Raw genomic sequence first — 16153 nt, 5'->3', positions numbered from 1 at the left:
GTGGCCAGTGGACATTGCAACTGAGCACCTTAACCACTTAGCCATCTCCACCGCCCTATTTTACCGATTCTTATGCATACCTTTTGACACTTCTAAATGGGGAGAGCTCATAACCTTGACATTCAAATCACAGTCAGCCAGCTGGTAGTGTGGCAACAGTGATTCCTGGCAGCATGGCAGGAAAGTGCAATCCTTGGTCATTTCAATCCAAACACTGACGGAACGTTTCAGGAAAATATGAATCATAAACCGAAAAAGAAAGAGGGGGGATGCCTTCTGGTAAAATCAGCAAAGTGGCCATGTGATTATTAGCAAGTGTCACTAGTGCTCTGGAAGATGACCAAAACATGCTACATTGCTGTGCATGCTGGTGCATGCCTCAAATTCCAGCATTCAGGAGAAAGAGGAAGGAGGATCACTGTGAGTAAGGCCAGCCTAGGCTACCTAGTGAATTCCAGGTCAGCCTGGACTAGAGCAAGACCCTATCTTTAAAAACCAAAAAGGCCAGGCTGGTAGCACATACCTTTAATCCCAGCACTCGGGAGGCAGACGTAGGAGGATCGCCATGAGTTCAAGGCCACCCTGAGACTACATAGTGAATTTCAGGTCAGCCTGAGCCAGAGTGAGACCCTACCTCAAAAAAAAAACAGAAATGCTATATCTCCAATGTTCCTTACTAAGGCAAAAAGAACAATTCTTCATGGCAAACACACACCCGTTTTGAAGTGTGGTTCAGAAGGATCAGGTTCTAAGTGTGAGGTGTCAATAATATCCTAATGGACAGACTATGTTTATATTTTTATTTTAAAAAATATTTTATTTGGGGATGGAAAGATGGCTTAATGGTTAAGGCGCTTTCTTGCAAAGCCAAAGGACCAAGGTTTGATTGTCCAGGACCCACATAAGCCAGATGCACAAGGAGGCACATGCATAGGGAGTTCACCTGCAACAGCTGGAGGCCTTGGTGTGCCCATTCTCTCTCTCAAATAAATAAATAAAAATAAAATATTAGGGCTGAAGAGATGGCTTAGCAGTTAAGGTACTTGCTTGCAAAGCCAAAGTATTCATGTTCAAGTCTCCAGGTCCCACGTAAGCCAGACACAGTGATGCAAGGGCACAATGTTGCACACACACACACAGTGGATGCATGCATCTGGAGTGTCTTTGCAGTGGCTGAAGGCCCTGGCACACCGATTCTCTCTCTCTCTCTCTCTCTCAAATAAATAAAAATAAAATATTAAAATAATAGACTTAAGCCTAAATCAATTTAAAATTTTATTTCACTTTTACTTATTTATTGAGAGAGAGGGAAAGAGTGAGAATTGGCATGCCAGGGCCTCTAGCCACTGCAAACGAACTTCAGACACATGTGCCACGTTGTGCATCTGGCTTATGTGGGCTCTGGGGAGTTGAACCTAGGTCCTTTGACTTTGCAGGCAAGCTCCTTAAGCACTAAGCCATCTCTCCAGCCCCTAAAAAAAAACCAAAAACATTTCATTTCTCTACTTACTTATGAGAAAGGGAGAGAATATTGGGTGTACCAGGGTCTCTAGCCACTACAAACAAACTCCAGATACATGTGCCACCATATGCATCTGGCTTATGTGGGCTCTGGGAAATCAAACCTGGCTCCTTAGGCTTCACAGGCAAACACTAACTGGTAAGCCATCTCTCCAGCCCAAATTTTTAATTTTATAACTTCATAAAAGTAGTAAGATATCAAATATGGCCAATAGCTATTTTAGCAAACTATAGAGTTTTAAGAGATTATTACATCAGAAGTACTAGCAGCAGTTTTCCTCATACATATAATTTAATTTTCTGAGAAAATGTCATGTATATTTTAAAAAAATTTTTACTTATTTGCACGTGTGTGTGGGGGGGAAGGGGGGGCATGCCAGAGTCTCTTGCCACTGGAAATGAATTCCTGTCTGGGTTTATGTGGGTGACTGGGGAATTGAACCCAGGCCAGCAGATTTTGCAAGCAAGCACTTTTAACTGCTGAGCTATCTCCCCAGTCCCTCACTGTAAATTTTTGAGAAGTCAGTAAATAGTATATCTAATTCCATGGAATACTATGAATCTTATTTTATACATCTCGGAAGCTAATGTTTTAGTTCTCTCAGATTGTACACATTCCTGCTAAGACTATTTCAATGTATGTGACCATTTTTTTTTTCTACTGCACTTTTTCACTGGAAGACTATTTATTTTTGTCTTATTTGTTTGCTTTTGATGGACAGGGTTTGACTATGTAGCTTAAGTTGGCCTCAGACCCATGAGCCTCCTGCTTCTGCCTCCTGGGAGATGAGATTACAGGAGCACACCACCAAAGCTGGCCTTACTGCTGCCTAGTTTGTAATTAATAACATCATTAAATTTGCTTACTTTTTTTTTTTCCCCAGGGGGCTTTTTGGGTTTTCTAGTTCTAAGCTAGAAGAATTTAATCCTAAATTATTAAAAAACTCTCTGTTGGCATTTAAGTTCGAAGACAGCAGTCAGCTAGTTCCACTGCATCTGGCTTATTATTTTGCAAGAAGCAGATAACCAATGCATAGTAAATGAATGACACTGAATGCATTTCATTTTGTAAAACTTACCCCCACCTTTTTTTTTTTTTCTGACAGAAATGTTCAGTTCAAAAACAAAAATATATAAATGAAAGCTGGGTGTGGTGGCGCACGTCTTTCATCCCAGCACTTGGGGGGCAGAGGTAGGAGGATCACTTGAGAGTTTGAGGCCACCCTGAGACCACGTCGTGAATTCCAGGTCAGCCTGGATCAGAGTGAGACCCTACCACGAAAAACCAAAAGAACAAGAAAAAGAAAGAGGGCTGGAGAGGTGGCTCAGCGATTAAGAGCTTGCCTGTGAAGCCTGAGGACCCTGGTTTGAGGCTCAGTTCCCCAGGACCCACGTAAGTCAGATGCACAAGGGGACTACGCATGCGTCTGGAGTTCGTTTGCAGTGGCTGGAGGCCCTGGCATGCCCATTCTCTCTCTATCTGCCTCTTTCTCTCTGTTATTCTCAAATAAATAAAATTAAAAAAAAATTTAAGCCTGGAGTGGTGGTGCACGCCTTTAATCCCAGCACTTTGGAGGCAGGGGTAGGAAGATCGCTGTGAGTTCGAGGCCACCCTGAGAATACAGAGTGAGTTCCAGGTCAGCCTGGGCTAGAGTGAGACCCTACCTTGAAAAACCAAAAAAAATTTTTTTAAGTAATAATAATAACATATGTATGTATATATAATATATATATATATATATATATATATATTGTATACATACATACACATACATAAATGAGGAAATTGTATTCATATCCATATACTTATATGTACATATAAATACTATTTACATATCCTATAAGAAATTAGATATTTCAGAAGTCTATACATGTTTGGAATTTATTATACTTTAATCATGAAAAGCTGTAATTATAAGATAAACATTTTCAATCCTTACCTTTTGGATCTTAGATCTGATGAATCAAACTGGATGTTCATAGGTCCAGAACCTACTTCCTGCTCCAGCTCAGGGGTGAGGAGACACCTGGAATCATGATCCATGTTTGCCATTTCCCTCAGATCCAAAGGACTGAGGAAGTTGGTCCTATATAAATCAGGAAAGATAATTTTTAAAGTTTTCACTATTTTTACATAATACATATGCATGCAAATGAAATAGAAAAGTATGGGATTTGCTGAAGATAGCTTGCTTTGGACATGGCTGTCTAATTCCCGAGTTTAAGCAAAACTCCTACCTTTTTTTCCTTTTTGGTTTTTTGAGGTAGGGCTTACTCTAATACAGGCTGACCTAGAATTCACTCTGTAGTCTCAGGGTGATCCTCCTACCTCAGCCTCCCAAGTGCTGGGATTAAAGGCGTGCGCCACCACGCCCGGCTGACCCTTCTATCTCGATCTCCTAAACATCATCCTAAACAAGTATAAGGCTACCTTCCATGACTTCTAAGGATATCTTCAATGAGGCATACAACAACAGTATTTATCAGAAATATCACTACCTTGAAATAGTTACTTGTTTTTTTCAGCTTGATTGAAAAGGGCTGAAGAGATAAGTTACTTGCCTTAGGCTCTTGCCTGCAAAGCCAAAGGACCCAGGTTCAATTCCCCAAGACCCACGTAAGCCAGATGCATAAGGCAGTGCATGCATCTGGAATTCAGTTGCAGTGGCTGGAGGCCTTGGCATGCCTATTCTCTCATTCTCTTTCTCTCTCCCTATCTGCCCCCACCCAATAAATAAATAAATATAAAAATAAAAATTTAAAAATATGAGATAATCCATTTCCAGAAATAAAAGATTAGGTTATTTGGACCCAACAATGAAAAAATAATTTCAAAAATCTTTTGAAGAGGATTAAAAAGTGGGGGGGACTTGAGGGATGGCTTAGCAGTTAAGGCATTTACCTGCATAGCCAAAGGACCCAGATTTGATTATCCAGGACCCACATTAGCCAGATGCACAAAGGGGTACATGCGTCTGGAGTTCGTCTGCAGTGGCTGGAGGCCCTGGCATGCCCATTCTCTCTCTCTTTCTCTGTCAAATAAATAAATACATTTAAAAAAAAACTGAGGAAAATCAGGTGATTTGTGGGCAAGTCAATGAACCTAGAGATGGCAGCTGCTGCCTGGACAGTATTTTCTATATCAGAACAATTTGAGTGGATGTTTATAAAGTCGTTTTGAACATTTTCATTTATTTATTGCAAAAAGAGAGAGTGCAGAGAACATGTACCAGGGCCTCCTGCTACTGCAAGTGAACTCCAGATGCATGTGGTACTTTGTACATCTGGCTTTACACTGGTACTGGGGAATTGAACCCAGGCCATCAGGCAAAAATGTGCCTTTAGATTGGGCTTGGTGGCCCATGCCTTTATATTCAGAAGGCAGAGCCGGGTGTGGTGGTGCACACATTTAATCCCAGCACTTGGGAGGCAGAGGTAGTAGGATTACTGTGAGTTCGAGGCCACAGTGAGACTACAGAGTGAATTCCAGGCCAGCCTGGGCTAGAGTGAGATCTTACCTAAAAAAAAAAGCACCTTTAACAACTGAACCATCTCTCCAACCCTGTTTTCAGAGTCCTAAGACTTAGGGAAGTAGAAGATAAAGCCCAGGGTCTTAGTCCCACCCCTAGCACCACCGAAAGGAAAAAATGTAGAACCCAAATATTAACATCTCCAAAGAATGACTTCCTTCTACACGCTATAAGTTATAATGGTAGGAATGACTACTTTAACATAACCAAAATATCAAATAGTGGTAAACAATATATTCATTCATTAAGTTCTCAACAAATCCCTACAATGTAAGGAGGTATTATAAGAAAAACAATCAGAAAAAAAATGAAGCCACATTCCCTACCATCAATAAACTTTATAAAATATAATTCATGAAGCTGAGAGAAGTCAAGTAACATGTTCCAAATTCCTTAAAGAACCAATCCTAAAGCATGCGTATCCAAATCTGCTGTTTAGTTCATAATTACATTTTGGTTCAAACCTACACCAATTCCTGGCTACAACTTCCAAGTCAAATTAGTAAGAGACCAGTTCAAGATTTATTCCAAATTACAACTTGACTATTGTGCATAATACTGCAATAACCATGGATGTGAAAGCTGAAGAAAAAGATGTATTCCAAGTTCAAAGGTTAGCTGTAGGAATTTTGTTATAGCCTTTACAACTTTAAATCATTCTTTCAAAAAGTACTTTAGAAACTGGAAGATGGTATCAAGGAAAATAGTTATCATTTGCTCAAAAAGAATAACATTGACTGGGAGTCTATTTCAGTGTTAGGACATCTGGTTTGCCTAGCATGGCCTTTGGAACTTTGACCTAGACGTCCCTAGAATTCTATAGGCAGAGCTTCATGGGCTATTCTGGTCAGAGTTTGGAAGACCAGAAGGTCAAGAGAAATGCAGATGGTGGAGGCCCAGCTTCTATGGGTCCAGAGGGAAGCAAAGGAGCTGAGCTGGAGCCACACTTGTTACCTCCTGGGGGAAAATACCTGGCTATGTTCTGCCATGGCCTGAGAGGGTAAGGGGAATGGACTCGAAAATAATGGACACAGGAAACTTTCAGCAGAGGAAACTTTCAAGACAGTGCAGCAGTCAGGCTGTGGCAAGGTTACTGCTCACTGCTTTCATCCAGGTCTACAGGAAAATAAATGGAGTAGAAACGTATGAAGAGTATCCTATTGGGTGAGAAAAGGCATGGGTTTAAGTTATGGGCAATGCATGTGTGAGAGCAGCTGTACTGATTAGAAGGGTTGGCCCCATCAGAGAGAAACCCAGTGCTCTACACTAGGACAACAGGAAAGATGAATCCTGAGGGCAAGATCTCATTTGTGGTAGGCCCCCAACTTACGAGGCTCAAATTCATTTGAAAGAAGAGAGTTTGGACTGAGGAAGCAGAAGTACCCTGCTCAAAACAAAAGCACAGGAAAATATTTTCCCTGATTCAGCTACCAAGGCATAAAGAGGTCACTGCAGCTGTGGTCTAAGGGAGCCGGGCTACACGTCAACCTCGCAGAGGACTTAGCAGCATTGTCCCAGCTATCATCCTGCCTTTGCCCATTCATGGACGGGATAATAGGCATGCACGACCAGGGCAGGTTCCAGGGATAAAACTCAGGCTCTCATGCTGGTGTCCCTTGTTGATAGCTCTTTGAGCCAATAATTTCCAAGTAAAGGTGTATGGAATTTGGTAGTTTACAGTTAAATCTTTTTTAAAATTTTATCTAGTTATTCATTTGAGAGAGCAAAAGAGGCAGAGAGAAAGAGAGGTGGAGAGAATGGACACGCCACGGTCTCCAGCCACTGCAAATGAACTCCAGATGCGTGCGCCCCCTTGGGCATCCGGTTTACGTGGGTCCTGGGGGCGTCAAACCGGGATCTTCTGGCTTTGTAGGCAAATGCCGTAACTGCTAAGCCATCTCTCCAGTCCCGTTTACAGTTATCTTAACCAATAAGCTTCAACCTCAAATTTCCCTGAAACATTGAAACAAGAGCAATTTAATGCTTTTTTTGAATGTCTTATCAGTAAAATGATAAGCTATTCTGAAAACTGATAAATAGGATTGAGAAGTGAATCAGAGTCCTATAGCTATAAATAATGCAGAATAGTCTATTGGTGACTACAATGCATCACGGGCAGATGGGGTGATCGGCTCCCGAGATGGTGAAACCAGAAGTTTCCATCTTTCTGCGGAACCCACGGGCTTTGGCAGCCAGACTGAACAATGGAATTGCTGTCCATGAGCAGGTCCAGGGCCTTGGAGGCACAGCCAACAATGGCCGGGGCAGACTGTCAGAGAAGATGCACGGGTGAGAGCGCGCCGTAGCAAGGCCACACGGGGCTCAGGCCCTGTGACGTAGACCCCTGCCATGCTCCACCTAGCGCCTTCCCCAGAGTGACCTGGTCCATCCTGCCCAGCAGTTCATCCGTGCTGGTCCTGTGAGCCCCAGAAAGCCAGTGGCATGGCACTCATCCACCAAGACCAGGGCTCCGTTCTGAGAGGCGAGGCGGCAGATCTGCAAAGGTGCGGTGTTGCCGTCCGTGGAAAGGGCTCCATCGGTGGCCACCAGGCACAGCCGGTGCTTTTGGATCTCCTGCAGCTCAGCTTCTAGCTCGGCCATGTCCATCGATGACGGAGGCGTGGTTCAGCCCGTCTGACACGAGCTATCTTGGCTTCTAGATTCCTGTGGATAGATACTCTGGGGCTCACAGATGAAGCGCGTAGAGCTTAAGCCAGCTCCAAACGCCTCCACAGCCTGCAGACTAGCCTGGATCACCTCGAGGTGGCTGCTCAGGTCCAGGCAGTTACTGGCACAGAAGATGAGCACTTCTCTGGACATGCCATCCAGGTGGACGCACAGCACCTGGCGGGACGTGATGACTCACTCACTCACTCTTCCGGTTTCTGCCCGTGGATGGCTTCCAGCTTGTGCTCCACCATGAGCCCCTGGGAGGGAGTCACAAGGAAGATGCCCGCGAACTATTTATTTTTAACATCTTATTTATTTATTTGACAGAGAAAAAGGGAAAAAGAGAGCGAGAATGGTGTGCCGGGGCTTCCAGCCATTGTAAACCAACTCCAGATGCATGTGCCCCCTTGTGCATCTGGCTTACGTGGGTCCTGGGGAATCGAATCTGGGTCCCTTGGCTTTGCAGGCAAACACCTTAACCGCTAAGCCATCCCTCCAGCCCTGGTTTATTTATTTTTATTCATGGCAGAATGAGAAAGATTTATCAGGGCCACTAGCCACTGCAAACAAGCTCCAGACATATGCGCCACCTTGTGCATCTGGCTTTAAGTAGGTACTGGGGAATCAAACCCAGGTCTTTAGGCTGTTCAGGCAAGTACCTTAAACACTGAGCCATCTCTCCAACCTGATGACATAGAATTTAAGATACTTTATATTCAGTTTACTAAGCCTGGAGGTGGGGGTGGGGAATGTTTTCTATAAAGGGCCAGGTATTAATTATTTTAGGATTGTCTGGATGTTGGGTCTCTATAATTACTCAGCTTTTTTAGAATGAAAGATAATATGAAAATGAGTATGCATGTCTGTTTTCCAAAGCTTTTTTTTTTTTTTCCTGAGGTAGGGTCTCACTCTAGCTCACACTGACCTGGGGTTCACTATGAGTCTCAGGCTGTCCTCGAACTCACGGCGATCCTCCTACTTCAGCCTCCCCAGTGCTGGGATTAAAGGTGTGCGCCACCACGCCCAGGACAACAACGCTTTTTTTGTTGTTGTTGTTAAATCCATTAGCAGGTGACATTTGGTTTTAATTTGCCATCCTTTGTCATAAAAAGCAAAGGAATGCTGCCATTTCACAAAGGCAGCCTGGGGGAAGCAATCATGGTACACCTATTTGTTTTCTCTTACACAAATCTTCTATAAAGTCCACTGACAAGATTACCTAAATTCCTTCCCTATCAAGAATTTACTGGACAACTAGTAACAGCTCAAATATGCTGATTCTGATGTCACAGCTGGAACATACTTCTAATCTGATCAATCAAAGCTTCAGAGACTATTAAAACCTGACAAGAAGCCGGGCATGGTGGCACAAGCCTTTAATCCCAGCACTTGGGAGGCAGAGGTAGGAGGATTGCCGTGAGTTCAAGGCCAACCTGAGACTCCATAGTGAGTTCCAGCTCAGCCTGGGCTAGAGAGAGACTCTACCTAGGGGAAAAAAAAAAAGTCTGACAAGTGTTGGAGGGCACTGTGGTCTGGTAACAAAATTACAAACGCAATGCTATGGCACTGAAGAGCCACTCTTCCTACACCGGGAACACCAAATGCTTAGAGGTTAAGTTTAGGCAGGGAACAGACAGTATGTGTGCCTATACACATACACACAAACACGCATACACATCCAAAAAACAAAACACCACCTCTGAGGATTTGCCTATTATTCTGCATGTCAGCTCATTGTCATAACTGAAGGTGTTGGAAAGACAAAAAAAGGCGTCATCAGATTTACTAACATCAAGAGCAGAAAAGGCACTGCCAAGGAATCCTTTCAATCCGGTTTTGGTCAAGTGTTGGTAATGAACCGTGGCTCTAACCCAGGAGACCTCGGCTTCCTGATTTGTCAAGTGAGGCAGAAGTGTCTGACTAGCCGCTCCACAACTCCAGGGCTGCTGCACTTTGGGATTCTGAGAGCAGTGGAGCCTTTCTTGGCACAGATGGGCTGGACTCTAGTGGCTAAGGAAGGCTCTCCAGGGCATGTCCCCCTCCAAAGAATTAAAGAATGCAGAGGAGGAGGTGAGGAGGGCACAAGTACGCTTCATTTAGGACAATACAGAAAGAGATTCCTGAGTGTGGGAGCTTTTCCCATAAGAAAGAGAGAGGGTTACTGGATCAGGGGCTTGAAGCTGGGGAAAAGCCCAAAGCGGCAGGGCAAGCATGCTTAAGATTTCTGCTGGCATCCAAAGAAGAGAAAGAAAAGGAAAAGAGAAAGTTACACTTCAAAAAAAAAAAAAAAAAAAAATATATATATATATATATATAAAACCGCTGAGCCATTTCTCCAACCACCACCCCCCAAAACATTATTTATTTTGAGAAAGAGAAAGAGAGAGAGAGAGAGAGAAGGAGGGAGGGAGGGAGGGGGAGGGAGGGAGGGAGGAAGAATGGGCATGTCAGGGCTTCTAGCCAGTGCAAATGAACTCCAGATGCATGCTCCACCTTGTGAATCTGTCTTATGTGGGTCTTGGGGAATCAAACCTGGGTCCTTTGGATTTGCAGGCAAATGCTAAGCCATCTCTCCAGCTCAAGTTACGCTTTTTGAATCAGAACTCAGAAAAGCAGGCAGACTCTGGAATAAGTGCTCCAAGGGAGCGTTTTCTGCAGGTTTTAGTGCATGATGTCATCAAAGGGGTAACTTTTCTCATCTCTTCAGCAAGTGTGTAGGAGAGGGGTGGTTTCTAGACTAGCCAGTGGTAAGTTTGGTCAGATGGAAGTGTCTCTTCCCATTTTAATGTTACTGCGGAAACAAGAGATGAGGTCCTTCCTGCAGCGATCTTTAAGGCTTTTATTTTGGTGGTTGTTTATTTTCGTTTTTTTGTTGTTGTTGAGGTAGGGCCTCACTGTAACCCAGTCTGATCTGGAATTCACTATGTAGTCTCAGGCTGGCCTCGAACTTACAGCGATCCTCCTACCTCTACTTTTACTTCCTGAATGCTGGGATTAAAGGCCTGTACCACCACGCCAGCGATGTTTAAGTTTAATGTCCACCTATCTCCAACATTCTCCCCCCCCCCATTTGAGAGTTAAGATGCTTAAAATCATTTAGGAAGTGGCCAGCAACTCAATCTATCTTCTTCAGGCTGAAGTGGGGACAAAGAGGGGTTCTGTAATGTCCACTTAATCTCACGGGGTGGGTCAGCATCTGTATTCTTCTGAGCCAGTGTCCCTCTTTACATCAGCCGGACAGCTGGCACATCAAAGCCACCCACTAATAACACAGCCTCTCCGGGAAGTGCTCTAGTGGGGACTTAGGACGCGCCTGTCTTGCATGCACAAGGCCCTGGGTTGGATCTCCGACATGGGCACTAGGACAAGTGACGGCCCTTGGCATCAGTGCCCCAGCATCTCCAGTGGCCGTAGCTCAGGATGCCAAAGGCCTTCCTCCCTCAAGTCCCCCACCTCTCCCCTGAGCCTGGGTTCAAGGAGGGTGGCGCTTAACGGTGGTCACCTGCCTTTTCCAGGGCTGCAGTAGATGGCGACCCTCCGCCCCCGCAGTGACCCCAGGGTGGACCTCACCGCTTGCCCAAGAACCATCCCCGGTGGCGGCCGCCTCGCCCGCCAGCTCTGCCCTTCCCCATCGCCTTCCCCGGGCTCCCTCCCTTGCCTTCTGGATGGGGTGTGGGTCGGGGAGAGGGTCTGCAAGAACCTCGCTTTACCTGAGCTGTCCAAGAGCGTTTCCCAAACCTTGCAATTCGCCGCCGCCGGGATGCTCTTTCCCCCTACCCCCACCCCAAACAGGAAGAGGCCATGGCCTAGACCTCGGGGGCCGGCGGGAGATGGAGTCCTGGGCCGGCTGGGCGGGCGGTCTCTGTCAAGCCCCGCCCCAGACGCCCGGAACTACAACTCCCAGAAGACTCGGCGGCGGCCGACGCGCCTCCCCGCGGATCCCCGCCTTCCCATGCGCAAACAGGAAGAGGTCGTGGCCTATACCGCGGGGGCCGGCGGGAGATGGAGTCCTGGGCAGGCTGGGCGGGTGGCCTCTGTCAAATTCCGGCCCCAGCCACCCGGAACTACAACTCCCAGAAGACTCGGCGGCGGCCGACGCTCCCCTCGCGGATTCCCGCCTTCCCATGCGCAAACAGAAAGAGGTCGTGGCCTATACCGCGGGGGCCGGCGGGAGATGGAGTCCTGGGCCGGCTAGGCGGGCGGTCTCTGTCAAGCCCCGCCCCAGACGCCTGGAACTACAACTCCCAGAAGACTCGGCGGGGGCCGACGATCCTCCCGCGGAGCCCCGCTCCCCCGCACGCAAACCTAAGAGCGGGCCTGGGGTGTGCTGGGACAGTTCGCGGCCGCTGCGGTCTTGCCTGAGGCACCGCGTGAGGAATCCTTGATACGTCTCTGCTGAGCCTTTCCTGGATGTCCCGTGGTGCGGTCACGCGCTCGGATGCTGTGTACTCCAGGAGGAGCCCGGGGTGGGAGGCTGTCAGCTCGTGCTCCTTCCTCCCTCCATATTTGACTATATATATGTACATATATATACTTATATATATATATATTTGTTTATTTAATGTTGATAAATTAAAATCCAGAGGAAAACAGGGACCTTTTATGGCTTTAGCCCACTTCTTCCCAGGACTCTTCCCAGAACCCGTGCAAATACATACACTTGTTAGGGAATGTCAGTTCTAGGTTAAGTCCCTAAAAACCATGTGGTATTTTTTAAGCCAGAGCTTTAAAATAAAATTTAAAAAAAATGTTCTGGGCCCTGGAAAGATGGCTGAGTGGTGAAGGCACTTGCCTGCAAAGCCAAAAGGACTCCCCAGGACCCATGTAAGCCAGATGCACGAGGGGGCCCAGTGTCTGCAGTTTGTTTGCAGTGGGTGGAGTCCCTGGTGTGCCCATTCTTTCTATTTGCCTCTATCTCTCTCTCAAATAAATAAATAATATAATATAATATAAATTTTAAGGTAGGGCTGGAGAGATGGCTCAGGCATTAAGGAGCTTGTCTGCAGAGCCTAAGGAACCAGGTTCAATCCCTCAGTACCCCATGAAGCCATATGCACAGATGGCCAATGCATCTGGAGTTCGTTTTCAGTGGCACATGGCCCCGTGGCACCTATTCTGTCTATCTGCCTGTCTCATAAAATAAATTTTAAAAATTCTAAATAAGATTCAAATTTAACCAATAGCAATGAATGCCAAGTACTTTACATATATCTCTAAGTCCACTGTAATTCTGTAACTGTTTCTTTTACTTGTTTTATACATAAGCAAAGAACTCCAGTGACTTGGCAAGACGAAACAACTTTCAAATGACCAAAAAGAAAAAAAAAAAAATTAAAAACTGAGGTTTTTATTCCAAGGTCTGTGCTTTCAGACCCCACCAAACATCCCTTTATTAGTTGAGGGCTTGACAAATGCAAATATGTGATTTAGAGAGTATTGCTTTTAAGAGAGATAAGAGTGATTTACAAGTGCTCTTTGTCCCCGTTTTCCCATTAGCAGTGCATTCTTTTGATAGCTACAGGGACAGCAAAAGTTTCTTCTTTCTCTGCCTTTCAATCTTACAAGCAATTTTAAGCAAGGCTGGAGTACACAAAAGTAAAAAATACAACCAGAAAGATACTTAAAAAAAAAGAAAAAAGAAAAAAAAAAACTTGGGGCCTGGAGAGATGGCTCCGTGCTTGCCTGCGTACCTTGATGGCCCGGGGTTTGATTCCCCAAGGACCCATGTAAAATCAGATGCACAAAGTGGCACATGCATCTGGAGTTCGTGTGCAGAGGCTGCAGGGTAAGAGTTGGGACAGCAGCAGAACTGTCTTTGCCCACCAAGATGCACTGGACCTTTGAAGTAACCCCTGATGTTCAGCCTTACCACAGCACCCCAGTTCTGTGGAGCAAATGACTGGATTTTTCCAGGTTGAGTTGGTTAGAGGAATACCCAGGACCCAGCTGGAAGAATGCATTTGATGCAGCTATACAGAGAAGATTCTCAGGGGTAGTTAGAGTCAGCCTTTCCCACCTGAGCTTCAGTTTCTCCACCCCCACCATGGGTATACAGCCTGCTTGCTTTTTGAGACAAAAACCTCACTTTGTAGCTCAAGCAGTCTGGAATTCACTCTAGGCCAGACAGCCTCAGTCTTTGCAGACATGTGCCACCATATTCAGCTTTTTGCATCCCTTTTGGTGGGAACTTTTAGATATATACTAAGTAGGGAGTATGAGGTACCCCCATGTATCTATTATAAAGTAACACAGGGCCAAGTCTTGTCTTATCTTATAGCCACATCCTGCTGTATATTTCTAAAGTATAAAGACTGCTTTTAAAAATAAAATACATAGTATTGAATCTATATCTGTGGTGCAACTTAGTACTCTGTCCCTTCAGTTTGCCATAGATAGGCACCCAAGTAAAGAAACAAAATTAAAAGTTTAAAGGGGGCTGGAGAGATGCCTTAGTAGTTAAGGGCGCTTGCTGCAAAGCCAAAGGACCCAGGTTCCATTCCCCAGGACCCACATAAGCCAGATGCACAAGTGTGGGGGGGAGCATACATTTGGAGCTTGTTTGCAGTGGCTAGAGGCCCTGGCCCATCCTCTCTCTGTCTGTCTCCCCTCTCCTTCTCTCTCTGCTTGCAAATAAATGAATAAACTTAGAAATTAAAAAAAATCACAGCACCCAAGCTAGGCATGGTGGCTTATACCTTTAATCCCAGCACTTGGGAGGCAGAGGTAGGAGGATCACTGTGAATTTGAAGCTACCCTGAGACTACATAGTAAATTCCAAGTCAGCCTGGGCTAAAGTGACATCCTACCTCAAAAAATAAAAAATAAAAAGAAAGAAAGAAAGAAAAGCAAGCACAACTCCCACACTATATCTAAAATAATACTGGCTTAACATCACTTAGTATTAGTTTATAAATTTCCTGTAATGTTAATTTTTTACATTTAGTTTGAGTCAGGATCCAAAAAAGGTGCACACATGGCATTTGGTTATGTCTCAAATCTTTTTGTCTTTAACATTATTATCATTGTTGAGCCAGGGTATCACTCTAGCCCAGACCTACCTGGAACTCACTCTGTAACCCAGGCTGGCCTCACACTCAATGGTGATTTTCTGACTTTAGCCTCCCCAGTGCTGTGATTAAAGGGATGAATTACCATTACTTTTTTAAAATTTTGGTTTGTTTTTGAGGTAGAGTCTCACTCTAGCCCAGGCTGACCTGGAATTTGCTCTGTAGTTTCAGGGTGGCCTCAAACTCACAGAGATCCTCCTACCTCTGTTCTCCAAGTGCTAGGATTAAATGACATGTGCCACAATGCCTGGCTATTACTTTTTTTTCTTAAAGAGAAGAAGTGGCAGTACTTTTTCCAGTAAAATTTCAGCATTCTAGATAATATTGAGGGCTAGAGGGATTGCTTAGTAGTTATGGAATTTGCCTGCAAAGCCAAAGGACCCAGGTTCAACTCCCTAGGACCCACGTTAGCCAGATGCACAAGGGGGTACATGCATCTGGAGTTCATTTGCAGTGACTGGAGTCCCTGGTGTGCCCATTCTCTCTCTCTCGCTTTTTTCTTTTTCTGTCAAATAACTAAATAAAAAAAAATAGTATTGAATCTATATCTGTGGTGCAACTTAGCACTCTATCCCTTCAGTTTGCCATAGATAGGCAGTTAAGTGATTATACTTAACTTTTAAAATCAAGCCTCTCAAGCTAGGTGTGTTGGTGCACGCCTTTAATCCCAGCACTCGGGAGGCAGAGGTAGGAGGATTGCCTTGAGTTCAAGGCCACCCTGAGCCTACAGAGCAAATTCCAGGTCAGCCTGGGCTAGAGTGAGACTCTACCTCGAAAAAAAAAAAAATCAAGCTTCTCTATGTAGTGCTTTGTTTCCCATTGTACCATGGAAAGTGTATGATTTCTGGGGTTCTTTGTTTTGAGATATCAAGACTGGTGAGTGGTCCAAAGATTTTCTATTATAAAGGTTCCTCTTTGAGGAGGCAGAACAAGATGGCAGCCAAGATCCTATAGTAGCTACCTCCCACACTCATATTAATTTGAAGATCCATTTCACATACCAAACAACCTTACTAGGGAAACAAAGTGAAAGACAATTGTACAATAAACACAAGATGTTGAAAGTAAGGACATTGAAAGCAATAGATGCCTGTTACTCCTACCCCAAGCGTCATGGAAACACCTGAGAAACGAAGCATAGAACCCCATTAACCCTGTGTCCTAGGCCTATACCTATAGATGGAGCTGCTGGGCTGCATAAGTCAGATGGTTGAGACTGCTCTTACAACCCCTCCACCAACAGCAAGCAGCAGAGTAGGGGGCAAAACCTCAAAAACAAAACAAAACAAAATATGTTAAAAGTAATAATTTTAGCTGGGCATGGTAAGTCATCCCTTTAATCCCAGCACTGGGGAGGCTAAAGTC

At 44.9% G+C, this 16153-nt stretch overlaps 1 protein-coding gene and 1 pseudogene across 3 annotated transcripts in view; both read right to left on the bottom strand.

Annotated features, from left to right (window-relative positions):
• Slc38a9 (solute carrier family 38 member 9) overlaps window positions 1-11531 on the bottom strand; it is an 81512-nt gene extending 69981 nt beyond the window's left edge. Inside the window, exons 1-2 of one of the 3 annotated variants that reach the window (XM_045138979.1) lie at window positions 11432-11531; window positions 3462-3608 (exon numbers count right to left, since the gene is read on the bottom strand). In XM_045138979.1, the coding sequence (XP_044994914.1) occupies window positions 3462-3574 (113 nt within the window). In that variant the 5' untranslated portion in view covers window positions 3575-3608; window positions 11432-11531. Of the gene's footprint in view, window positions 1-3461; window positions 3609-6482; window positions 6851-11431 lie in introns of those variants that run through there. The other 2 variants (XM_045138978.1, XM_045138977.1) reach the window with 2 other exon arrangements.
• LOC101613264 lies at window positions 6849-11534 on the bottom strand (annotated as a pseudogene).
• Window positions 11535-16153: the final 4619 nt, after the last annotated feature.

This window comes from Jaculus jaculus, chromosome 20 (genome assembly GCF_020740685.1).
Source record: "Jaculus jaculus isolate mJacJac1 chromosome 20, mJacJac1.mat.Y.cur, whole genome shotgun sequence".
NCBI classification, from domain to species: Eukaryota; Metazoa; Chordata; class Mammalia; order Rodentia; family Dipodidae; genus Jaculus; species Jaculus jaculus.
Note: the sequence above shows the minus strand (reverse complement) of the source record. Positions and strands in the feature narration are given on the sequence as shown.